The sequence below is a fragment of the Notechis scutatus genome, chromosome 6, assembly GCF_049901735.1.
Source record: "Notechis scutatus isolate UNSWTSFEM ecotype Mainland chromosome 6, rNotScu1.2, whole genome shotgun sequence".
Taxonomy (NCBI): Eukaryota; Metazoa; Chordata; class Lepidosauria; order Squamata; family Elapidae; genus Notechis; species Notechis scutatus.
The window spans coordinates 40,878,609-40,905,954 of NC_142014.1; the positions used below are offsets into that span (position 1 = coordinate 40,878,609).

Genomic DNA, 27,346 nt, shown 5'->3' on the forward strand with positions numbered 1-27,346 from the left:
CTTTTAAAAATGAAGTTAGCAGTTTTTCTGGTTTAAAGCTCTGTGTTAAGTTTCGTTGCTTTAAGCTTGAAGTAGTTTATCTACTGAAATCTGTAAGCAGATTAACTTCAAAAATAGCTGATATTGCTATGTAATTCAGAATAAATCATGTAAGTAATAGTAGTTGCATGTAGCCAACTCACCCAACTGTTAATTGCTGTATCATTAGATTTATATGTCTGTCATAGCATTAGCCTCTTTTTCTTTCTTTTTCTTTTAGACATTGTAGGAAGGCAGCCATAATAGATTGTAACAGTAAAAAAAATCAGAAGCCTGGCAGCATTTTTTCTAATAAGTTATACTGAAAGGCATAAACTTTTGTGAACTGCAAATGAAATAATTTTTTAATTAATTTGTTGGTCAGAAAAGGTCTTCTAGACTCTGTTTTTCCCCCCAATAATTTTTGTTTCTCTTTTTCTGTGTGATGTCATATTAGATTTGCTTATGCAGATTTTAAAGAAAAGGAAGACTATTTCAGAATCACAAATAATCAATATGGACATGTAGATTCCATTAACTTTCTTTAATGATGCAATTAATTATTTCTTAGGAAGCATGATAACAATTTTATTAGCACTAGGGATAATGTCTCTGTATCATGTCTTTTGTTAAAACCTTTGCACATTTAGTAGCTCTACCCATTTATTATTTCAATTTCAGTTCTATTCACTTGGTAGGAACAGAAAATTGTTCACCTGATTGAAAAAGTTCTTAGTCAAGAATAAGAAGGTAATTCAAATGCACTACAGACTTTTTCAGAGCTTCAGATTGAATGCACAAAGAATTTTTTTCCAAATGTCTTGTAAATGGAGAAGTCAAAATGGTATGCATATCCACAATACTGAAATAAATCTTGAGTTTATATTTTAACAGAGTCTTGAAATAAGAGTATTGATTCATGTGATCATTTTAAATATCAGCATATACTATAAATCAGTGGCCCCCAACCTTTTTTGTGCCGCGGCCCGGTACCAGCATCACAAAATGATCCGCGGCCTGGTACTGGCATCAGCACGCATGACAAGGCAAGGCGAGCTGAGCAACCGGCCAGCCAGCCATCCCCCACTTCTCCCCGCCACCTTCAACTCCTCCTTTGTACCTTTGTCGATGGGCTTCACTTCGGGATGGCTTCAGGATGGTCGCTTGGCTCGCCTTGCCTTGGGTGCTGAAAGAATCCTTGCACCTTAGTTTCGTTCGAAGCCCCCCCCCCCCTCGATGAAACTAAGGCGCGAGGATTCCTTCAGGACCCAAACGCCGCTTTCCAACCGGAAAAGCTCACCCGGAAGCACTTTCTTGTCAAACAAGATGGCGGCGCCCAGCAAACCGGCGGCCCGGTAGGAAATGTTCCATGGACCGGTACCGGTCCGCAGCCCGGTGGTTGGGGACCCCTGCTATAAATAGATCCCTCTCCATGTCTTTTCCTGAGATAGTAGCTTTCTAGAAAAGATCCTGATGAACAAACAAAACATTTTAATTATTCATTCAGCCATGAATGATATAAAGCAAAATCCCTGCTAAAATCCAATTTCCAAAGAATAATCACAACCAATGCTCAAAAATAGGAGCTAACAAAAAGGAGTAATCCATAGGTCTCATAGTTAGGCAAGTCACCATGTACCCCTCGTGCTAGAAATTAATGGGTACCAATAAATGTCTGTACTGACAATTCCTTTTATAGAACAATGAAATATTAACTTTTGATATTTACTATGTTGCCCAGTTAATTTGATCTGCACTTACTCTGTACACTTTCCTTTTATAATTCTCTTTTCTTCCTTCTATAATTTTGTGTAAGTTGTTTGGAATAATATTTTCTGCAACGGACAGATTGTATACTTTTCTGGGAGCAAGCATATGCTTGCTTTAAAATCTTTTTACAAGATTTCAGAAAAACGTGATAGTAATATAGGAAAGCTGAATAGCATTACGCCATCAAAGTAACATGATTTATTTCCCTGCATGACCTTTGTCAGCTTAAAACTCTGATTCCATTTAAGTAAAGCTTTCCTTCATAGTCACTATGAACCTTGCTTTAATATGATAGAAATGCTGCCTACACATATTTCTGATTTTACAGAGTTTTTAATAGACTGTTTCTCTTTTATGCTCACACATACACCCCACTTTCACACATACTTATTTCATTTGTATAATGCCTGTAGTTCATAATATAAATTTATTTCTGCTGGATAATCATTGACCTTCACTTAATATGACCTTGACCTGCATCTGAGTCATTGTCAAGAAAAAGCAACAGCAAGTGGATATATGTGACTGTTCAGATCACATCCGCTTGTTTTCTGAAGATATGGATGATCAGCTCCTGCTGACTTGAAGTTTGCTTTATTTTTCAGGCCACAATACAAGGTGGGTTATGAGGGTGGTTGTCATGCCCCTGTCGGAGTCTGAATCTGAGGAGGAAGCCGAACAGCTGACAGGGAGTGGGAATGTGGCTCCATTGGCTGTGGAGGAGGCTGGGGAAGGGCAAAGTCCGGCTGGGCAGAGCAGGGAAGAGATAGAACAAGGGAGAGGGAGTTCAGAGGAAGACCCAGACCCACCCCCTCTTCATCCTAGGGAGGAATGGGAGGGAGGCAGGGAGGAACAGAGAAGAGAGCAACGTGGGTTGAATGGCTTACTGGGGAGGAAAGGGCCCTGATTCCCTTCATTAGCCACAACTGGGAAGACAGTTGATAAGAAAGACAGACTGCATGTGGCAGGCTGCTGGGAGCAAATGTGACTTTATCCTGTGTTGTCGTGCCTTATCTGTGTTCCTGGAGTCTTCCCAACCGTGTGAGTTTTGCCATGACTTCAAGTCTGAAATTCTTGCTCCTCCCCTGCCAAGCTAATTACTTCAGTTTGGCTTGTTTGGACTTTAAGTTACAGTTTGTGTTGCTCATGTTTTGGACTTAATTTTTTGCAGTGAAAGGCTGTTCCTGGGAGAGTTTTTCTCCAGCCAGAAGGTAACCTGGACATTGGGGGCAAAGTTGGAGATAATAAAGGGACTCTTATTGCTTATCTGACTGTGTTGCCTTTGTGCCACACCCCAGGTCATCACAATAGTTTTATGTTAAATTCATGCTTTCCTCAGCAGAAGAACAATTAGAAGACCATAAGATTCAAACTGTTTTTTTCTGAAGAAATGCAATTGCTTATGCAGTGTGATTTCCTGTTGGTTTTGATGGATAATTCAGATTTATTAATATACCAATTTTTCTTAATCTAGTGAGACTATAAAACCCAATACTAGATCAGTATTATTATTGTTGTGATTCATTGCACATTCAGCCAGATGTTTAAAAAGTAGATTTTGTCCTTCCTATGGACCTAGGATACGCAGATCTTATTGTTTGATGGTGTTAAAGATATTGCTGCAGGATGTAACCTGTTTCAAGCAAAGCTGCTTTTTTGTAATTATTATTATGATTGGTTACCCAGTCAGCAAGTTAGACTGGATGTGACATTTTATCCACCTGTTCAGCCCTTCCCAAGGACCTGGGATAAGCAGATGTTGATATTTGATGATGTTAGAGGTATCGTTGCAAGATGTAAGCTGTTTTGAGTACAACTGCCTGTTGCAATTGACTGATGGTGATTTTGTCATTCAAACGGTGCTCCAGTTGTTTTGGGATTGTATCCAAAGCATCTGTTACTATTGATATTACTTCTGCTTTCTTTTGCCACAGTCATTCTATTTCTTTGTATTTTGTTATCTTCTATTATCATTAGACATACTGTAAATGATTGTTAACTATACTATGCTAACTTTACTAAAAATATAGCTTCTGTCTTTGATTAACAATATGTTACTCTATCTTTGTGTGTATTTTTTCTTCACAGTGCCACCTTGGGCCTTAATAGCCATAGCCATAGTTGCCATCCTATTAGTCCTTACCTGCTGTTTCTGTCTGTGTAAGAAATGCTTGTTCAAAAAGAAAAACAAGAAGAAGGGCAAGGAGAAGGGAGGGAAGAATGCAATTAACATGAAAGATGTAAAAGATTTAGGCAAGAACTTGAAAGATCAGGTAAAGTATACACCGTGTTCTTAAATTTATACTGTATTTGAATATTTAAATGTACAGACTGAGAGGAAGAGTTAATGATATTATGTACTATATTAAAAATTGACTAGTTACAATTGTTATAATGGAAATTTCTTAAATTTCTATCACACTATTTTCTTGATCAGCACCCTTAATTTGAGTTTGGGCTGCTACAGATGCAGCTCCTGGGTGTTTTCAGACTTGTAGCTCAGGTTCAGAACATCTGAAGTTTATTATGTGTACTAGATTTACAACACATAATAGATATTTATATTTCTAAGGAGTTCACAACATAGTAACCAAGATGACTGAGTTAGCTTTCATCTCACAAAACCACATTGAGATTCCCCGTCAAGGTAATGTTTTATTTATTAATTTGGTCTAAAAATTTTCAAAATCATCAAATTTGGTAAGAAATTGATAATCATAGGTGACAAAACACCAGATGAGAATACCAAAATCAGGATTAAGAGTTTGTGATTACTACTTAAAATTTCATAACATTGAGGTGTAATCATCATATTATATGCTGGAATCCAGTGTCTGAAAAGATTGCCAACCAATGCACACACACACAAAAAGTATTTTATTGATTGATTTTCTGCTATTAAGGCAGTGTTGTTGACTCTCAGCAAACCCATAGTAAAATTTTGTTCATGATATGCCCCTAACCTGGTCCTTCAAGTCTTCCAGAAGTGCACCCATTGCCATTGTACCATAGTCCATTCACCTTGCTGCTGGTCTTTTCCTTATTTTCTTTCCTTCCACCTGTCCCAACATCAGAACCTTCTCCAGAGAGCTAGGTTTTTACATAGCATATAAAAAGTATCATAATTTGAGCAGGGTCATTTATGCTTTGAGTAAGAACTCTGGATTGATTTATTCTTTTATATGCATATTTAATTAGAAATAACAACCAAGTTAGTATCTGGAGCACAAATAAAGCATATTCTATTATTTCTTCTGTAGCATACTCGTCTGGCTCCTTAAGTCTACTTGTAATAAGGTATAGCCCAGGTTATTGGGACTGTCATTTCTTTATCCCAAATTAACCTCAGCCCATCTTATTAACAGCAAAATGTAAATAAGGCTTTTTGATCAAAGAGTTTGATTTTTTTTCACTTCTTTTTAAAGCAATGATTGCTAAATAGTAGAATATGAATGGTAACAGTTATTCCTTTTATGTCAAATTTTATGTCAAATTTGATGAAAGAGGAAGATTATGAAGAATAGCTTTTCATTGATAGTATTATCTGTAATCAATTTATATCCCTGCTATATGAATAAAGAGTAGCCCTTAGGTTATGTACATTGCTAGTTACTGATAATTCTATCGGAAGTGCTACATAACTGTTCTTTAACAACAGCACCCTACCTCCCAGTGAAATGTGAATGTTGGTGTCATGGAAATGCATCTTTTGATTTGCCAAGCAAGTGTGTGCAGAATTTTCTAGAAAATGCTCTATAAATTTGATAAAACCAATATTCTAAAGGAAAGTTATTGCAATGGAAGAACAAATGAATAGCACCTAAAGAAAAGTGAACTAGCCCACATGAAGAATTTAGAATTAAAATTTATTTGATAGTTTTGGTATATTCTTGAATTAAGCACTTCTTGTTATAAATGTTACAAATGTAGGTGATAAATTTGTCCTATTATTTATAAACTAATAACATATTGGTAGAAACTTGAAAAGGTTAGCACTTTATTACTTAGCTCTATGATTAAACAAATATGAGCCCACAAATTTGGATAAGTTTAAGGAAAGATTTTTGGGGATTTTAGGATTAGCAAAACCATATGTTGTTTGAGGTAAAGTAATAAATATTGTTAAGTCACCTTTATATCATCAAGTAAGTTATTCCAGCAGTTACTGTGGAAACTCACTCAAGGAACTGTCCCTGGATATAGATATGAAACAATAATTAATAAAAATAACCAATTATATGTGATTTTAAAAAAATACCCAAGTCACTTTCCTGAAGGAAGTCTTATTCTATGTAATGGTAGGATTGGTTTCACTTTTCCAGTAGACCCTTCTACTTTCTGCTCACTCTTACCTTGGACAAACTGAAATAAGGGATGAAGGTGTGATTTTGCCCTTTGTCCCTGAGATTTTAAAATGTTAGCTATTCCTCAAAAGTACACCTTTACACTAATTGTCAAATATATATTTAAACTATACTGATAGAAATCTCCCTGTTGCTCTGGAACTGACATAATATTTGATGTTCCAATAGAAGAGAATAGGGTTGAACAGTGGAATCCTTGGTGCTACTGAAGATGTTAGCTAGTCAGGTAATGAACTGTATAAAAAAAAAAAAAAAAGCCAAGCCCAAGAGCACCAAGAACTCATTTTCATTGTTTAACAGTTGTATTGGATTTTTGTTCAATGCACAAGTAACTGATGCAATAAATACAAAATTGTCATTGTTCATCTCTTATCTCTCTCTTTCATTATGAAGTAGAACACGTAGTCCAACACTATGATTCAGTTGCATTATGGCACTGGATCATCATTTTCCTTGAGATGGATAGATAGATAGATAGATAGATAGATAGATAGATAGATAGATAGATAGATAGATAGATAGATAGATAGAGAGGCAGGCAGGCAGGCAGGCAGGCAGGCAGGCAGGCAGGCAGGCAGGCAGCCATGGATGGACAACAGACAGATAGAGACAAACAGATGGATAGATGGATAAACAGACAGAAAGACAAACAGATAAATGGATGAATATGTATATTTATATGTATTGTTTGTATCAATATCTTCATGTGAATTTCCTATTAGCTTGGAGAATTGAGTTAGATGCTTAAAATAATAAATCCCTCTGTAAGGTGCACTAGTCAGTTGCACTATACAGGTTTTCATTTCAGCAGAGAAATTTAAAATCACTAGCTTATGACTGAGAACCTTAAATTTTAAGAACAACTTTAGTTAATGAGTTAACAGTTCAGAACTGATCTAGCAGATACCCATTCTGGCAATAGCAAATATTTGTTTGTAATATATATGTTAATTATGACTCATTCTTTATTACTGATCAGTTATGGTAATTGTAATCGATATTTCATTGGAAGATAGTCTGAAACTGCTCTTTTAGGGATCTATGGAAAAGAAACTTTGTACATTGGTAATGATTCTAAGGATAACCATCTGTTATGTTTTTTAATAGAACAAACTGAATTTATTTGGTTGCTGTATTTTTGTGCACTTTGTTATGTCTTTTTAATAAAGCGTTTTTCTATGATAACAGTATATTATCAAATGTGTTCCATTATATTTGTTGAGATCTGGATAAATGACCAAAAAGTTATTTAGTGATTCTGGTCAACCTACATTTAAAAAAGAAAGAAACAATATGCATAGTAAAAAAAAAAATATCTGACCAGAAGACTAATTCAGTAACAGGGAAAAAAAGTATAACAACCTATAGTAGCTTGCTTTATGGGCATCTGCAAGAAACATTTTCCACTGATGTTTGTGGCTAATTCCATCTTACTATGTGAATTTTAGAGTAGCCTTTTTCTTATTGATCATCTTGTTTGAAGATCATGCAATTTTAAGTCCATTTTTTTTCTAGAAGGCACCTGATTTGGGATGGCTGTTTTGAGAATGCAGGAAAAAATGTTTTTTAATCTTTTACATCATAAATGCTGTCATTATTCAAAAGAACCTTTTTTATGTGTCCATGTGAATAGACTCCATGTACATACAGCATTTAGAATGCATGAATATAATTTAAAACCAATGGTATAGTGATTAGATTTACCTTAAATGTGCTTATTCAGAAATAAGTCTCACTGCCAAATACAAAAATGTTCAGGCCCTTGCCATTCAGGAAGTACACTCTGTAGATCTATTGAGATTCCCTTTTCTAGCCAATGATTAACTCCAGTCAGATGGCAGCAACTTGTCAACAGTAGCTGATGTCTATTGCAATGATGGAATTCAAATTTTTTTTACTACCGGTTCTGTGGGCGTGGCTTGGTGGGCGTGGCAGGGGAAGAATACTGTAAAATCTCCAGTCAGAGGTGGTATTTGCTGATTCTCTGAACTACTCAAAATTTCCGCTACCGGTTCTCCAGAACTGGTCAGAACCTGCTGAATACCACCTCTGGTCTGTTGCCAGATGTCAGTCTTGGTTAATACAGGGATGGGAAAATAAAGTGTATCTTTTCCACTGGGGAGTGAAAGACAGGGCAAATCATTGTCATACAATTACCAAGAATATGAAGTTGCCATGAGTAAATAATTTTGAAGGATATTTAACATTGTCCTTACAACTATTAAAGAGTTTCAAATGCATGCCCTTTTTTGAATCTCACTACCCTACCCAAATCAAGTTTACTTGTATTTTCATTCTACTGTTTTCATTAAGTTTTAATAAGTACCTTCTAGGGTACATCATATTTATTTTATGTGTATAATATATATCCCTAGAAATAGGAAAAAGAAAGGTCGAAGATTATAAGTCTTAAGTGTATTAAAAGGTTCAGTAGAAAGAATATATGTAAAAGGTCATTTCTCCATGGTTTTACTAATATTTTTGTGTGGATGTTTTAATTTTTATTTCTTCCTTCTATGTCCTCCTTATCTATGTTGTGTCTCATGACTGTTCTGGATTGTCACTTGCGGTAGGTTTATTTTGCTCTTTGGACACATGTAAAGCAGTGGTGGGATTCAAATTATTTTTACTACCAGTTCTGTGAGCCTGGCTTGGTGGGAGTGGGAGGGGAAGGTTACTATAAAATCTCCAGTCAGAGGTGGTATTTGCTGGTTCTCTGAACTACTCAAAATTTCTACTACCAGTTCTCCAGAACTGGTCAGAACCTACTGAATACCACCTCTGATGTAAAGTAAATCTCTAAGGTACTTAATGCCCCAATAGCTGTGGCTCCTCAGCCTGAGATTTATGCAAAGCTTTTACACCATCAAGAGGCTGAACTAAATTGATTTATTTATATTACAGGATTTAATACTCATTTCCTTTATTCTCTGTAACTTGTGCTAAGCTGAAAAGTGTTAGACATTTCAGATTTTGATGTGCACAGGTTTTGTTTTCTTTTTGGTTACATGTCAAAGTACCAGAATGGCTGTATAATTTTCTGATGCTATTTTTTTTCTTGTTTGAAAGAGGAGGGAAATTTGCTTTAGTTCAACCTTTGTGAAAAGAGGTGAGCTAATCATATAACTGATATACTGAAAAAAATATTAGGAATTTAGCAGCATATCTCAAAAATAATTGCATCATTAGTCTCTAACCTTTATTATGTCACAATTTATTAACAAGAGAGGAGAGCACTTTAAATTATATCAGGCTGAATTTTTTTTCACTAACTAAATTATATGGAAAGTATACTTCATGTTTATACTGGGATTCAAGTATAATTTCTAGCAATAAAAGTGTAACAACCTAACCTAAAGTGTAACCTTGCAGAAGATCAAGATCAAGATTATTTATTTTAAAAGGGAAAAAAAGGAAACATATATGGGATTAGAGAAGATGAACAAATACCCTTGTGAATAATCCAATTTAATTTACCAATATATTTTCCACCAATCAAGTGCCTCTATTCAATTCCAAATGGAACATGAAAAAAATTCAAATTTCTCCAAAGTAGTACATTCCAACTGAACTCTAGAAAGCATAGAAATGGCTTTGAATGACAGTGAAAACCATGATAAAGAACAGACTAGCATGGCTTAGGAGGTCATTGCAAGAAACTAACTTGAGGATTCACACAAAGATAGAGGGCAAGCCTGTTTTGCCTTGCAAGTTTTTATAACTTGTAGCTGTTATACTAAAATAGTTAACCTATCTGTTGTTGGTTTCTACATCTGATCTACCATACAGGGCAACAGAAAATGTTGGAATGTAGTCTTTCAGCGAACTCCCAAATTGATTCTTATTGAAGGAATTTGCATTTATGATCAACAATATTATTCTTATCTTTATTTATACATAAAGTTAAAAAGTGCTTAAAAAATCAAAATTAGAATGCAAATGTTATAGTTACGAATCAAGATGATGAGCAGCCTAGAAGTGAGAATCTTATCTATCCCATCAGCCATTCCCAATGTATCAGGCCCCCTGTTGGGGCTCCAGCCCAAACAGACCCAAGTTTTTAGGTTCTTCCTGTAGGCCAGGAGTGTGGTAGCGAATCTCACTTCTAATGGGAGGATATTCCAGAATGCAGAGGCCACAGCAGAAAAGGCTCTTGTCCTGGATTCACTGCCCAAAATTTGTTGGCGGATGGGATCCTTTTCTGCAGGAACAAATGGGGAGGATTAGTCCAAAAAGGGTAAGATTCCTCTGGATCCACATCCTGAAGCCATGCCATAAAAGGTTTGAAAGATGATGACCCATACCTGGATTAGACCCAGAAACAAATTGGATACCAGTGCAGCTCATGTAACAATGGTGTTACATGCCACCTCAAGAGCCTACAGAATTATCTGTGCCACTGAATTCTGTACCAGTTGAAGTTCTGAATACTCTTCAAGAGTAGCTCCATGAGAGACTGTGCACAGGGCCTGGATTGTTGGTCTATCTGTGGTGCAACCCCATCCAGACCTAAGGATGATGAACCCCCAGATCCTGAGGCCTCTTGAACCCACAGAATTATCAGAGTTCATATGAAGCCTGTTGTCCTCCATCCAAACCCCAAGCACTGCCTCTTGAGACTGCTTTTTAAGAATGTATTTTTATTGGAAGGATTGTTTATGGGGGGCCCTTGGTACTCTCTGAGCTTGCTTGTTCTCTTGCAGATGTTTCATTACCCAAACTAGGTAACATCTCAGTACTAGTGACTGCCTCATGATTGAGACTAGCATTGATGATGTTATCTAATTTGGGTAATGAAACATCTGCAAGAAAACAAGCAAGTTCAGAGAGCACCAAGGATCCCTCATGTCAACCCTGAACTATAAATATTCTCCTTTATTAGGATTGTTTTTTGTTTCATCTGAGTTGCACATTTTTAAAATCCTTTATCTTGTTTTCTTAATATATTTATTAAATGATATAGTAATATGTGATTTGTGGCTTTATTCTTACTATTTTTGAATCCCAAATGACGTTGAATCAGATTTATTTTATAGAAATTAGATAATTCTATTCCATTATCTCAAATAGCCATCAGTGCCAGTTGGCATACTTATAAATAAAAAAGAGTAGAGACTAAAATAGAAAGGTAAATTGCCAGAACGAGAATGAGAGTTTTCTCCACATACGCCACAATTTATTTTCATACTGCAAAAAAAGCAATTGATGTAATATTTTTATACATTTAATCATACAGTTTCTGTCACCTAAAATAAAACTTTAAGCCTATTTTTTTATGAAATACATGATGAAACAAATTTAAGTTTCATGCTAACTAAAATTGACAATCCTAAAATTTCATTGTAATCACTGGATCTCTTTTCCCTGTTGTTTTAAATTTAAAAAATGGAGTGCAATCTTGTGATGTTTATACAAAAATATCATGAGATTCAATGTAGTTGGTACATATCAGATAATAACTAACTGAATTAAATCCTTGAACATACTTTTTTGAGAAACCATCCCTATTGAGTAAAATGTTAAACATAGATATTTGGAAATAAGTCTCAAAAGTTGGCATACAAAATATTGTCTGCCCATTTTTAAATCTAAATGATAATATGATGGAATTTTGTTTCAAATACTGCTTCAATCGATACTTTTAACTTTTTCTTTCTTTTTTATAGTCTGTTGGAAATTACTCTCAGTGCCTTCTTAAAATTAATGATACTTTATTTCAGATAAATTTGCAAATGTTAGTCATCCTTAATTGTTTAAAAATGACATATCTTTAAATCACTTTGGTTCAGCCTATTTTTAAATTAATATCCAATGAAAAGAAAAAGAGAATGAAAGGAGTCCTGATTTTTTTGTGACTGTACATTTGTTAATGCCTTAGTGGTACCTTTGCTTCTACATTCAACCTAAATGAAAACAAAAACATTGAAGCTGTTTGACATTTCACTTTTTGAAGAAATTATATGCAATAACATTAAAATAGCAGTAATTCTGGCGAAGCACTTTGCTTTAATGTAGATAATTCATAGCATGTACAATTGGTTTAAATTGGAGGACTTTGCTACTTTGCTTATATAATAGCATGCTTATTCACAACTGTCTTTGGACAAGCAGTTTGATTCAATTTGATTTTTAAAAATTAAGTATCAAGTTGACATTCTCTTTGTGTTTCAGGCATTGAAACAATTGTTGCTTGCAATATCCCCAAGAGAGGCCTTTTCCTTCTTTCATAGCTGTTTTGCTGCTTGCTGCTGATAATTCATTGTATATTTGGACCAATCTAAATATATATATAGACAACATAATGCCATCATGCTTGCTTTTTTGCTTCACAAGCAGAAGTACTTGATTATATTTAGTGATGAGATTATTTTAGGACTTTGCTTATAAATCAGTCATCTTTATTGGCACTTTTATTGCTCTTAATTGTTTACAGGCCCTTAAGGATGATGATGATGCTGAAACTGGATTGACTGATGGAGAAGACAAGGAAGAAGCCAAAGAAGAGGAGAAATTAGGGAAAATCCAATATTCCCTGGATTATGACTTTCAGAACAATCAGGTTCGAAACAAATGTGATCTTAGAATTTTATGAATTAAAACCCAGTATTGATAATCTGCAGAAAAGTGCTATCCTGTCTCTTAGAGTATAATGGTTAACTCAATTTCTCCCTTATCTGGAGATGTTCCACAGAACCATCTACTCACTGGTTCCTTGGTCTTTGCAGCAGTTATTGACTTCACTTCTTCAATTTGTCCTATCTTTCTTGGAAGTCAACTTTCTTTGAATAGTACTTATTTGCATTATCATTGGCTGTTGGTTATATCCTAAGAACTACCAAATGAACAGTATACTGATTTTTAGATTAAAATATAATTTATTAAAATATATGTTCTTAATCATCTTTACTATACCTAGACTTCCATGACTAAATCATAAAAGCTTGCTACAGGTGTTTTCTTTTTGTATCCAAAATCTCCTTATCAGATTGCCTATGTTTGAAAACTTAAAACACTCTCTTTAAAAATAATAAAATAAATATAGCTCTATAATACAAAATTATACCAACTAAGCAAACACTAATCAGTTATTAATTTATATGTATCAAATCTCATTTTCACATCCACAGCTAATAAAAGATGTTAATCATCTTTACTATACCTAGACTTCCATGACTAAATCATAAAAGCTTGCTACAGGTTAATTTCATAATTAATCAACATGTCAATATGTTTTTGTTTCTATAGTCTATTAAAACACTTCTCTGTATCATAGTATTATATTTGTGACACAGCTAAATGGGAAATATAATTAAATTATATTTACATTATATGTGCATGTACACAAAAGATTGTGCTAGTATTTACCACAATAGTAATACAGCCTTCATATACATTTAATATACATGCCAGGTACATTCTTCTTAATATTTTTTCCATCTATTAATAATTTAAGTGTTACCTCATAATCATAGGCAGGGTAGTATAAATTAAAATCAGTTGTATCATTTTAATTTATAATTTTAATGATAATTGATAGTAATTGATCATTTTAATAATGACTATATGCAGGTGGATAACTTCACTCCTTCATATTTCTAATACTTTCTTATAATAATTTCCAAGATTCAACTTCTATCAAATCTTTCCATTAACTTAAGTTGAATGCCAAGTTTTTATCATGCAATTTTGCATCTTTCTATTGAAAAGAGGGAGGGAAAGCCCAAGATGGATTATTTAAGGCAAAGGTTAGTTCAGATTATAGCTACTTAAAGCAAGGCATTTCAGTCCTTTTAGAGTAATCGTTGGTTGAAGTAATCATTGGTTGAAGTAAAGATGAAGTACATCTTTCTAGTTCAGATACAGCCTGAGTCAGGCTTCATGTAATTCAGCTCCTGTCCTGTGGTAAGCCTTTAGTTTACTAATTCCTGAAGCCTGGCTTTGGTTAAAGTTTCATCTGGTCCAGAACTTAATAGGCCTTACTATTCTCACATATTCCTAACTCAAAGAACATCAGAAAATTAAAAGACTAGTATGTATGTATTAATGCACCGACATGTCAGGAACAAGTTATTCTTAAATGTCTGATTAAAATTTTGCTGAACTAATTATTTCCCTCTGTCTCATCTCCTTTTCCAGCTTCTAGTAGGGATAATCCAAGCTGCTGAGCTGCCTGCTTTAGATATGGGTGGTACATCTGATCCATATGTGAAGGTTTTCCTGCTTCCTGATAAGAAAAAGAAATATGAGACGAAAGTTCACAGGAAAACCCTTAACCCTGTCTTCAATGAACAATTTACATTCAAGGTATTATAGTGTCCTTTCTTTTTCATGACTTATGTTTACTAAAGTTTAACCATATACCTTACCAAGGAATTGCTTATAGCCTAATTAATTCTTACTGTTAACATAATGATTTTTTTAAGTAATACCTATTTAAGAGGTTGCCTTCTTGTAAAAATATACTTAAAAACAAGAATATTCCAACTGTACTCACAAGCCTTGCTGCTTTCTATCTTTCCTTAATATTGTCTTAAATCTGGGAACTTCTGGTTTGAGCTTCTTCAGTGACAGACCGAAACCTCGTCTCTGCGAGGCTTCGATTCGTGCTCGCCACTGGAGCACCCCGAGCCGGCTGGTTTCAGGGCTAAGCCACCCTGTAGAGGTGATGAAGAGGGGGGAGCCTGCCAGCAGGGTTGAGGAGAGCCGCATCTCTCCTCCCCAGCTGGCCATTACTCCCTTTCCCGAAGGCGGTTGCAATGGTGGTCAGAAATGGCCACCACAAAGAAGAACTCGACCAGAAAAGAATGTGCAGGAGGAAGATAAGAAGAGAAAGTTTTGGTTGACCGGGTCAAACAGCAAAAGCAACAAATAAGGTACCCTGGAATTGAAACTGTTAAAAAACAATAACATTGTTCCCTAAGAAATTTTTAAGCTGCGAAGGAGAGGAAAAAGGAAAAAGATTTGGGTTTTTTTTTCTCCTTTTCGTATACTGACAGCTAAGAGACTTAAGCAAGAAATTGGGGGGGAAAATCCACTTTGACATCAATAGGCATTTAATGCTGAAAATAAAAAGTCAAAGGGATAATAAAGATTTCTGGATAATTAAAAGCTTTTGAAAACAGGAAAGGAGAGAGGAAGAATAAAAGGGCAGGATCTGGAAGGGAGGAGACTGCTGGAATTAAAAAAGAACTTATAGCAAAATCTCAACAAGACTTCCAAAAGATACATTCTAACTGAAATATCACAACAAAAACCCCTGGAAGAGAAAGTCGAAAAAGAAATAAGAAGATATAACTCGGGGACTATCTGGATTACTTGATGATTTCTAGATTCTTGGTTATTGTTTTGAATGACTAAAATCAATCGGGTGGTTGTTTAAAACTGTTTAAAATGGCTCCACTTTTAGAAGAACTGAAAATGGAACTTAAAAAGTACAAAGAAGATGCACAAGAAGGGAGAAGTTCTTTTGGCTTCGTATTTCAATTTTTAGAAATGGAGATTTGGAATTATGAGAAACAAGAAGAAATGGTTGCAGAACAAGAAGATTGCAACAAAGAAGAAGCCATCTTTAATGAACAAGTAATCTTAGATGGGGGGGAAAAAGGAAAGGGGGGAAAGAGAATGGAAAGTTTAAGATTGGGAAAAACAACTCAAAAAAAATAGAGTGAAAAATAAGTATAAAATCAGAAAGCAACAGAAGAGGGAAATGCAGAAGAGAGAATTAGAACTAGAGAGACAAGGGTTTAAAAAGGGAAGGGAGAAGATGAGAGGGAAGAAAGAAAGGAAAAAAAGTTATAAAGGACAGAAGCAAAATATAGAGAAACAGGGCCTATTTAGAGATAATGGGTGAAAATTTAATGGAAAAGGGGATTCTGCAAAGGTACATAAGATAGTATGGTTATATTAGAAGCAGAAATAATTTTAGAAAATATGAAACAATGTATGATTAAAATGTCTGATAAAATAGCTATTGTAATTCAGTGGAATGCTTGTCAATAAATAAATGTAACAAAAGGTATATTTAATGATTTATAAAACATATGTGATGAGAAATAAGGGAAAAATTAATTATGGAGATTATATGTGTTTTTAAAGAAGTATGATATTTAATTGAAAAGAAGTTTTAAAGATGTTAAGATTTTAATGATTATTAATGATAGAACTGAACTGAAATGGAATGAGGCTTTATAATTACATATATTTACAATCTTTCTTAAAAAAAAAAAAAAGAATATAGTGTGTATTATAAGAATGTACCAAGCAGAATTTGTTTGGAAGTTATGTATTATGTATTATATTGAAGGTCATAAACTTAAGGTATATACTGAAGTTTAAATAAGAGTTGAATGGATGTAATTAAAAGATATAAAGGTGTCATCCTCCAATCAGTAACTACAGGAGAAAATTTGTTTAATGAGAAAAGGTAATATAAAATTGAAACAGAACAGACAAAAGTATAAATATAATGATTTAAATTGAGATGAGATAATCAAAATAAAATTGAGAAAATTAAAAGAGGGGAAAAACTATATAGAAAATGTAAAATAGTATAAGATATGGAATAGAATACAAAAAGGAGCATGAAACTGAGTTTTGTGTCTATAAAGAAGTTCAACCTGGGACCATGCTATTTTCAAAAAAGATGTTTTACTTGTATTTTGTATGTGTGAAAACCCAAATAAAACTTTATTTAAAAAATATTGTCTTAAAACTGATTGATTTTATTAAAAATAACAATATACTGTGATGCTGTCATACTGACTGTTTGGACGTTATGAAAGCTGACCTGACTTGTGAGGTGGGTTATAAACTTGCCTAGAAAAGAACATAATAAATACAGCAAAACAAAGAATTGTTTAATAATTCCTTTTCTACTAGACCTATTGGAGGGAATAGAGTATTATTCCCTCTTAAAGAAAATAGCACAGTTAACTGATGTTATTAACACCATGTGAGATAAGCCTCCTAGTGTTTTCAAGATGGAAATGAGATTCAAACTAGAATCCATAGCTGCTAGAAACTTAGTGATATTCACAAAAGATAATAAGAAGTCTTAATATTTTCTCTGAAGGTTAGGAGCCAGGTCCATTATAGGCCAGGAAATCTTTCAGCAGTCACATAATCTGCTTTGTGTGCTTTGTTACAAGGTGTAACAATGAAATCTTTATATACTTATCCAAAAATAAGCACCACTTTTAAAACAAACAGAATATAACATTAAAAAAAAGCAAATCAGGATTACTTTCCATCTCTTTGGGTGGCTAAGGATCTATATTTTCCTTGATCCTAAAATAATTTTAGAGGTATTACTATATGAAGTATATGTTAAAAATGATTTTCTGGGATGCTTCAAAAGCTGACAAAAGTAACAGCTCTTGGATCTAAGCTGACGATTAAACTAAGATTAAATAAATCAAAACATCCAGTCATTGCCTCTACAAATACAGAAGTTCTAGTATCCTTCTATAATATCAGCAAACATGTACATTAATGTACAGATGTTATTTCCTGCTTATCTTAAATAAAAGCTTTTCCTGTTTCTTTTTTAAATCTAAGAGTTTTTTCATCCGTTATAAATGGCAAACTTTACAAGAAGGGAACCATTTTGAAAACAAATAAAAGCTAAATATATGTGAAGAACATAGACTAAAAGCTTATTTGGTTTTAAGAATACAGTTAGTGTTCATATTTGAAAATGAATAAAATCATTAAAAGCAGCCACGATTTGATATACAGATCCAAACAGGTTTTGCCTTACAGCCCTATAAAAGATGCATCAACTGCATATCTTCTTCTTAATGTAGTATAACTAAATACCGTGTTTCTCCAAAAAGACGACCCACCTTGAAAAGAAGCCCTAACACATTTTTGAAGGTATGCAAGCAAATTAGCTCCACCCACAAACTTAGCTCTAATTAAGACCCTGCCCACCCCGGGGTGCAGGGGGCGGGTTGAGGCACAAATGAGGATCAATCCGGAGCTCTCTTATCGGCTGTAAATGCCTTCTGGAAAGCCCTCTGCAGCTGATAATAGAGCTCCGGACTGATGCAGAGCTCTGTTATCGGCTGCAAATGCCTTCCAACAGACATCTAAAGTTGAAACGGAGGCCAGGTGCATGCGAGTGGTGGCAAGCGGCCGCAGAAGAAGTAGACCATCAGTGGGCTTCTGCTAGGGGGGGGGCTGTCAGTGCCACTGCTGTGAGGTGAATCAATAATTAGAACCCTCCAAAAGAAGGCCTAGCTGTTTTTTCAGGAGTCAAAAGAAAATAATACCCGGCCTTCTTTTTGGAGAAATAAGGTAACAACACTTTGTACTCTATAGCAGAGAACAGCTGGAAAATAATCAAGAATATGGCTTCCTGTTACCAAAATATACAGGAACATATCATAGTAAAGGGCAAACCTCATCATTAGCAAGATGAAATTCTAAAGAGAAAAAAATAAAATTCTTTTCCAAAAACTCTATCGAGTTTTTAATTATTCTATGCCAGATAAGGAAAAAACATCTATTCTTTTTTATCATCCTATAACTTTTGGGAAGAGAGAAGTGACAGCATGATTTATTGAAGGGAACTTCCAATAGTATTGAAAGCTTATGTGTCTGGGCAGATAATTTGCCTTTAGCTTCATGATGGAGAGTAACTTGTAGAACTCCAGGCAAAACTTCCTGATTGATGAATGAGTTCCCACATTTTTCTATGGATTACTGTATTGTGGCCATTAAAAAATGTCATCAAAATCCTCTGCAAGAAAATGTGCCTTTTTTCTCCTTTCAGGTAAACGGAGATGGCAGATAATAAAGGAAAGGTTTTGAATTACAATCAAGGCATATTTACTTTTAAAGGTCTTATAAGTGGCTACATTTTTGTTTTTTTCTCTTTTTCTAATTTAGGTGCCGTATTCTGAACTGGGAGGAAAAACTTTAGTGATGGCTGTATATGACTTCGACCGCTTTTCTAAGCATGATATTATTGGAGAGTATAAAGTTGCCATGAACACTGTAGATTTTGGTCATGTGACTGAAGAATGGCGAGATTTGCAGAGTGCTGAAAAAGAAGAGGTAAGAAACTATATCCTTTGTTAGAATTCATTCAGTTTTATTCTCAGCTTCTGTGTTTCATTCATTAATCTTAGGATAGCCTTTTTAAATGAAGAAAATAATGAAAGTCTCAATGCAAAGCAATTCCCTGGCACAGGAGCAGATTACCTGTAGGACTTCTCATCTCAGGAGTGATACCCTGAATGCATGCATATTTTGGCTCATTTCTTGAGACCCTGGAAAGTTTTCACTTATTGATGTAAGATAGTGTACATCCCATGTTGAACTGATGTACAAGTTCTGCATTATAGCCATGATGCTTAAGATCAGAATATTGCAGCTAAAGGTCTTCAAATTTCATTTTGTCTGTTATGTGCCCTAGCTATTCGTTTTTATCCTTCTTGCCCTTCTAATATGTACAATCAACTATTTCTTTAGTTTGTTTTGTGTTATGGAATCTAATACTGGGCACCTCTTTTTGAAAGTATCTTGGGACTCAGGCTCATTTCTTGGGACCCTGGAAAGTTTTCACTTATTGATTTCAGATAGTTCATATACCGTGTTTCTCACAAAATAAGGCCGGGCCTTTTTTTTTTTGACCCCCGAAAAAATGGCTAGGGCGTCTTTTCAGGGCTGACTTAATTTCCCCCCCTTGCATCCTCGGGCGGGTGGGCGGCGATGGCTTGGATGTTGACCTTCGTATCGGGAGACCTTCCACCACCGTTGCTTTCCCTTCTCCCTGTGCTGCCGCGGTGTTTAGAGCAATGCCGCGGCATTTGGCACAGCCACGCGGCATTTGGCGCAGCCATGGGGGCCAGCCAGGGCTCCTCCCTGCAACCAGAGTCCGGTGGAGACACTCGGCTTCAGTGCTCCTGTCGCCACCTTCCTGGGCATCGTTCGAAGGCAAAGCCCATTCTTTTAAAAACAACACCCTAAAAACGACAAAGCCTCCCCTGCCCGAGAGGGCAGCCCAAGCCCACGTGGGGAGGCAAATCTCCCGGGGCCTCAGTGCAGGATCAGCCCACCCCAGGAGAAGCGCCCAACCTCCATCCCTGCCTGGCGCCGGGCAGAGCGTGAAGAGCTTCACCTGGGGTGCCCAGCGCAGCTGACAGGTGGGCCCTCCTGCCCGGTGGCGGAGCTCTGGCCAAGGCAGTGAGCGCCTCCTCGCTGGGCCCTCCGCTCATCCCGCCAGGGCTGCACCAGAGCCGGGCGGGCTGGGCAGAGCCAGGAAAGCGAGCCGCGGATGCGCACCTGCCTGCCAAGCGAAAGAGCCGGGCCGACCCGAGCTTGGCTTCCTTCCCAAGTCCCTCCAGCCCGACCCTGAAGGGGCCACTGGGAGAGGCCACCCGAGGCAGTGATAGCGCCTACCCATCCGTCAACGCAGGCAGCACCATATCCGGGTATGCAACAAAAGTACTTCCTAACGGCAAGCCCCCCCGCCATTCCCTCCCATTTTGCATGTTTAAAATAGGCCTTAATTTTGGGGGAGGGGCTTAATTTCATTTTATGCCTATAAAACATGCTGGGACTTCCTATTGGGGGAGGCCGTATTGTTGGAGAAACACAGTAGAAGTTACAAGTAGCTAAGATAGTATAATATTCATAATTTCTTAGGGTCACCTGAATTTAAATGAAAATCTATATATGTGGAAAATGATTGATTGATTGATTGATTGATTGATTGATTGATTGATTGGCCAAATGCTGTTTCAAATAAAATCAATATGACAGGTTCTGTTACACCAGGAAATGTTGCATCATTTTTTACTTTTTTCCCCCTCTTCAAATTGAACTTTGGGAACCTGGTTGATAATATAAAGAGTAAAGTTAACCAAAAATATTTTTATTATTGATAGTTGATTGATTTGGTTTCAAATAGATAGCAAGTTGAAATGTGTTTCCCAGTGCTTGAGTCTTTGTCTATCTTTTTATAATATGTGTACCAGTTTTCTGTCTTCTTGTTCAAATCAGAAATCATTTTCAGGAACCAATAGAACTTTGAATTTACTAAGGAAAATGGCCAAAAACAGCTTTACTATCTTCATTATATACTACTGGCATTTCTTCTTGGGGCTCAATTTCCATATTTATTTGTGGCACATTGTAGTGGTGTAGATGAATCTTTTAGGGCTAAACTATAGAAGAAATATGGGTTGAAAAAAACCTACCTTATGGAAACTAAACTAATGCAATAAATAGACTAATGTTCCTTCTGAGATTCTAGGCTTGACAGTAGCATAGATCAATGTCAATATTTATTGGGAATGATGGAAGTTGACCTCAGTCCCATGTAAATAATACATAATAGTTTGAAAGACTGATGTTTAAAAAGTCATTGGAAAAGGATGCTAAACAATTTTTAAAAGAAAGTTTTCTTAATATATACTTAACAGGAAGAATAAGTAAACATTATGTTCACTGCTTAATGAGTATGGCAAAAGCCTCCGCCACTCCAAAAAAGAGGCAGAACAACTCAATTTTGGCTAGCCTTCTCCAAAAGTGGATACATATTACCATGAAGAATTATAAAAAGCACAACTGCAACTGCAGCTTGATTGAAATATAATCATCTATTGATCATGTATGACTTCATATATAGGTATTTAGGTGAAATAATATCCTAGAATACTGAAGGAACAAATGTTTACCCAAAGTTGACTTATCATGTGCTTATATACATAGTTGTTAATATAGATTTCAATTGTACTAGACAAAAATAAAATTCATAAAATATTTATGCAATGTCTCCATTTGTAGGGAGATTTTTCTTATGCTTGGTACTTTTTAAGAACCACTTCAAATGCTACCATTTATGCTTGTCTCAATGCACTGAAGATACTCCACAATCTCTCTAAGCAATTAATTCTACTGCCAAACTTTTCATATTATTGTGGGGGAGGAGCTTTTCCCAATACAGCCAGAACATATGTACCTTCTTGATAATTTTATTTGGATCACTGTAGTGAGCAGGAAGTTACAATTCAGTGGCCTGCAAGGTCCTTCCAGTTTTAGGCTGCAATAATGGCCACTGGATTAGGAAAGGCCATCTTTGATTATCTATATTTGATATGAGCCACAGGTATTCTGTTGTGAGTATTCTGTATGAAATGGCTTTATGGTGATAAACAGCAAGATGGGCATGTTATATTGAGACAATAAAATGTCATGAGCTACCCAAACAAAACAGCAAAAATTGATGCAAAGATTGCTGAGGCCAGATGTGCATCACTGGCTATGTGTTTGGCTTGTTAGTGCTCAACAGCATGGTACCACAACCTGGCCCACTAATTATTGTAAAAACATAATTAAAATCAACTTAAAACCCGAAGCTACTGGATTCCATCCAAATTATACAACAAATGTAATTATGTTCCATTACTGAAAAGACATTTGATAACAGACTTCATTTCCTTTCTTTTTTTAATTACTGAATGTAATGTTAGTCATAAAAAACCAAATGTACAGTCTGTTCCACTAATACACATTTTATGGAGAATTTTTCTTTCTTCATTTTATATCTATATATTACTAAAATCTTCACTGTCATGACTTTTAACTAAGCAAAATGGTGCATCATAGGGCAACAATTTTTGAACCAAGGTACTTCATATGGGCTAACTTACAGAATGTGTTTAAAATCCAGGATCCATAATTCCCAAAGGAATGAAATTTGGGGAAGTTGTCACTACTTTAATGCTACCATACTGACTGTTGGTAAACTGCAGGGGTGCTGCAATGCTCACGTGTTCTTCATTTCCAATATTTCATGACAGTTTCCTAGACAGTCTTTCAATCACTTGCTCCCTGGCTTTTGCAACAACAGCAGGTAATTAATTACCTGTTTGCAGGGAAGGGAAGGGAAGGGAAGGGAAGGGAAGGGAAGGAAAGGAAAGGAAAGGAAAGGAAAGGAAAGGAAAGGAAAGGAAAGGAAAGGAAAGGAAAGGAAAGGAAGATTTTCAGTGCTCCCTGCCAGATTTTCACTAGGAAAATCAATGGGGAAGCCAGCAGGAAGTCAGAAGTCACTCCTGCTGCCAATGCTTTTTTGCCTGCCCTTGGACATTCTGTTTCTCTTTTTAAATATCTTTGAAGTGAATGGCAATTGGGTAATTTGGAACTGAGACTAAAATTTTAAATCTCATGGTTCACAGTTTTCTTTGTCCTCCCTTCCCTCAGCAAAGTGGCAGATAGTTCCTTAGGTTAGCCAATCTGTGATCATTCTGTTTAGGCAAGGAAATATGTCTGAAAAGATTACCCAATAGTTACAGGTTGTCTAGTTTTCACATTTGTGACCTTAAGGGAAAAAGCTTTTGCAAGCCTTCTAATGACAGTTTGGCCATTCACTTAATGATCTCTAATTACTTGGGGTTTTTTCCTCTTTATGTTTCTCTCTCTCTTTACTGACTCAGTTACTATACATACTAACATTTACTTTTAATGAGTGATGCACTGACCTATAAGACAAAAATATTGGATATTCTGTTGCCCCCTTCATTGATAATTCGCCCTATTTTCAGGCCGCTTCCTAAAAGGGTCAGCAGTAAAACCAAAGGATGGGTTTTTAATGTGATATGGGAGTCTGTCCCGTGTTGAATAACCCAAGTAAACTTATAAAACAGATCTATGGCATTTTCCATCTTCCTAGTATGCACAAAACATTAGTGTTGATGTTTAAAAAGTATTTTCAAGGTAAGACACAAGTGTATATATTTATTAACTTCCATGAGTTTTAAGAAACTATCATACTCTGCAGAAGACCAGGTTACCAAGCAGATAAATGCTATCTGAACAACAAATCATGAGTTCATTTTATTTGACTCATTTAGCCTCTTTAATATCATACTGTATGTGATTTCTACTTACTACATTCTACTTCTTCAAATTACTGTTGGTTAATCGATGGCAATATAAACAATAGCAGGCAATGTTGTCACTTCCATATATTATTGGAGTCTATAATTTGTGGTCATTGGCTTGGCTGAAGTTGAAAGGGAAGTAAAATCCCTATGAATCCCTTTGTACAAAGCTAAATAGTTGAATGACAGATTGTGTTAAATAGGGTTTTTTAAAAAAAAAAAAAACAGTTAAAGGAAACAGTATACGATGTAAAGTCTATGGAGATTCTCAGTCATCCAAGTGACGATTGGCCAAAGGCTTTTTCCTTGAAGATGTTTCATTTCTCATCCAAGAAGCTTCTTCAGTTCAGTTGCCTTTTGAAAAAGCACCTTTGGGATATTCAATATAATATCTAACCTTGGTGCTGGTTAGGACCAAAGGGCACATTCAAATCCACCTTCATTCATGGAAACCTCTAGTAGAATTGAGCCAGTATTATCTCTCAGCTTACTGGATAGTTATTGAAATGAAATTGTATGTTACAGATAACAATTTGAGCTCTCAAATGAAAGGAGTTTACAAATGTAATGTCTTGTTGTTTAATTTATTTAACCAACAATATTCTACATTATAAAGCTCATTGTGTCAGGGTTGACACACTGATTTGCTAAGTAATCTTTTGATTTTAGTAAAGTATCAAACAATAACATTATGCCGGTGGAGCATATACAAATTGGCCATTCTGGCCATTCGCCATTTTGTGTAAGTTTTGTTTTGATGTTTGGATAAATTATCAAGGTTAGCAAGGGTTGGGAGCAAAGAATTGAGTTCAAAACTCCACCCTACCTCTACACAACCCCATTCTATGTGAATTAGTATTCTAAGGACAGCAGCATTATAAAGGGTGCTGTTATTACAATCTGGCTACTGCTGCTATTGTACAAAAATTAAAGATGACAAGGCCTTGTAGGCATTTTAAGTGTTTAAGCTCCAAATTCAGTTAAACATTTATTTATTTCAGTCTTCTGGAGACAAGACTCCTTTTACCACCATCCAAATTATCACAAAGGTAATAGGAAAAAGAAATGCATACTTCAAAAGGTTAAAGATAAAAAAACTGAGAGAAGTTTGAGAACAAGAAACCTTAGTCATTTTCTTCAGAGTCCTTCTGCTAGTTTCTAAATGCCAATTTGGACCATGTCAGTAGTAACTATTTAATTTTGTATTTTTCCTTTAGATACATGCTAAACTGACATTTAAAGCACTTTGCGCTCAGATTGCAATAGACAGAATATATATTATTAAACAAAAAATACCTTACACAAAGCATAGTCATGAAAAGAGCAAAAATTGGTTTCCCATTGTAAATTGCTGTAATAGTTTTAGACAGAGAAGCTGTGGGGTAAAACGAAATATTCAGTGCAAATATTCTGAAATGGATTTATAGAGAATGTACCATCTAAAATAAAAGTTGATCTTTCAGTCCTAATTTATCAGCGAGGTTCTTTAGAATAACAACACAGACCAGTGGTATTCAACCACAGCTAACCTGATATTTTAGAAGCACAGAAAAAAGTTATAACATGAACATTTAATATGTTCTCTATCACTTAGCTATTTCTGCAGTAATTGTCAAAGAAATGTATGACTTTCTCACCTTGTATACCCTTTGTTAGACTTTGTTAATGAAAAGAGCTAAATAATTGTAGCATTTAGGTATCTACAGAAACTCTTTCTTCAACCAAAAATGACCCATTAAAAGTATGCATTCCCAGAGAAGCTGTTGATTGTCCCTATCCCCCATTATGTGATGCCAGGAGGTATTATTTTATCTGGTCTTATAAAAAAAGCCTCTGCAAAGAAGTTAGCCATATAAGCTGAAGCGAAGCTTGAATATTGCTGTCGAAACTGAATAATATATTTAAATTAGAATGGCATTTTATTTAAAAACCAAATAATATATTAAAGAGTCATCCACTTGTTTAAAAAAGAAAAATATATGATATGATTTTTGTAATCTTCACATTCAGTATATTCATTACTTTTTTTTTATTTTCTTGTCCTTGCAAATTTATGTTTTTAACTTAGGTCAAAAGATTTTAACACATTTTTTAAAAAAAATTATAGCTAAGCATCTCTGATTGTTAAGGTGAGATATGAATAAATGCCGTGGTAGAAAAAATATGATAAACAATAACTTAGTTCTATTTGTTGGTTTGTTTATAAAATCATGTGAGGCTTTCTGCTAAACAGCAGTCACTTAGGTTTACTTATGACTCTGCAAGAAATGTGCACTATTACTTAAGTAAAAAATTGTATTCCAACTTGTTTGTTTCAAATATTTCTTCATCCTAAAATATTCTTTGAACTCATATGAAGACAGTTTTTAATATATAGCTGGTTGCACAAATGACTTCTGTATATATTAATATTATATGCAGTACCTCAGAGAAATGAGATAATCAAGGTGTGGTTTTAAATGGTACCTACAACTAGGATAATGTAATGGGAAAATTGTGCTCAAATGACAGTGTCTATTACTTGTTGCAATGTGGTTGATTTTTTGAAGAGTCTATAAAGTGATTTTGATGCATCTCAGCAACTTTGCTCTGCATAATAGCATTCTTCCAAGACTAAGATGGCCCCAACCTTGTTAACCAGTCCATATAACTGTGATTTTGGAATATGTTATGGTTTAGCTTTGTTATTCCATATTGTGAGTTTTGTTTAACTTCTCTTTTATGTTTTTCACCACATGTCAGCCATACAGCGTTAACTACTTGAAAATTGAGTGGCCATATCAATCATTTAAATCAATATAAGAGACTTACAGTAGAAAAGAGGCTAGTGCTTTGAGGTGCTATGATTTTCTCTTATCAATGCAATATGTCTTTTGAAGCTTCAATCAGCAATTCCAGAAGCTACAACAGGCTTCTGATGAATGTGCACAACACATTGGAGTTAATGCAATAAACAAAGCGAACAAAATTAAGACACTGAGTTGTTTCACTTGCTCTTAGAACTAAGTGACACATGTTGTTTCACATAGAAGTGTTCAGGAATAATTCACTTAACTGTAGACTTGAACAAACATATGTGCAACCATAGACTTAATGTATTTCTATCAAAACAAACAGATCTAAAGTAATGTTAAACAAAACAAAACATTTGACCAAAATCAAAGAGAGTACATTTGCAGGAGCTCCTTGGTTGAACTGAACTCAATTAGGCTTCTTTCACTTCATATTACATTAGGATTTCTATCTAGGATAAAAATAGCTTAATCTTATTTTTAATTTTAATATTATAAATATATCCATATA

General features: G+C 35.2%; 1 protein-coding gene across 2 annotated transcripts in view; it reads left to right on the plus strand.

Annotated features, from left to right (window-relative positions):
• SYT1 (synaptotagmin 1) overlaps positions 1 to 27,346 on the plus strand; it is a 235,727-nt gene that overhangs the window by 143,212 nt on the left and 65,169 nt on the right. For both annotated transcript variants that reach the window (XM_087968032.1, XM_026667697.2), the window contains 4 exons: positions 3,877 to 4,061; positions 12,586 to 12,711; positions 14,289 to 14,456; positions 19,044 to 19,211. In XM_087968032.1, coding sequence (XP_087824158.1) covers positions 3,877 to 4,061; positions 12,586 to 12,711; positions 14,289 to 14,456; positions 19,044 to 19,211 — 647 coding nt within the window. The remainder of the gene's footprint in view (positions 1 to 3,876; positions 4,062 to 12,585; positions 12,712 to 14,288; positions 14,457 to 19,043; positions 19,212 to 27,346) is intronic.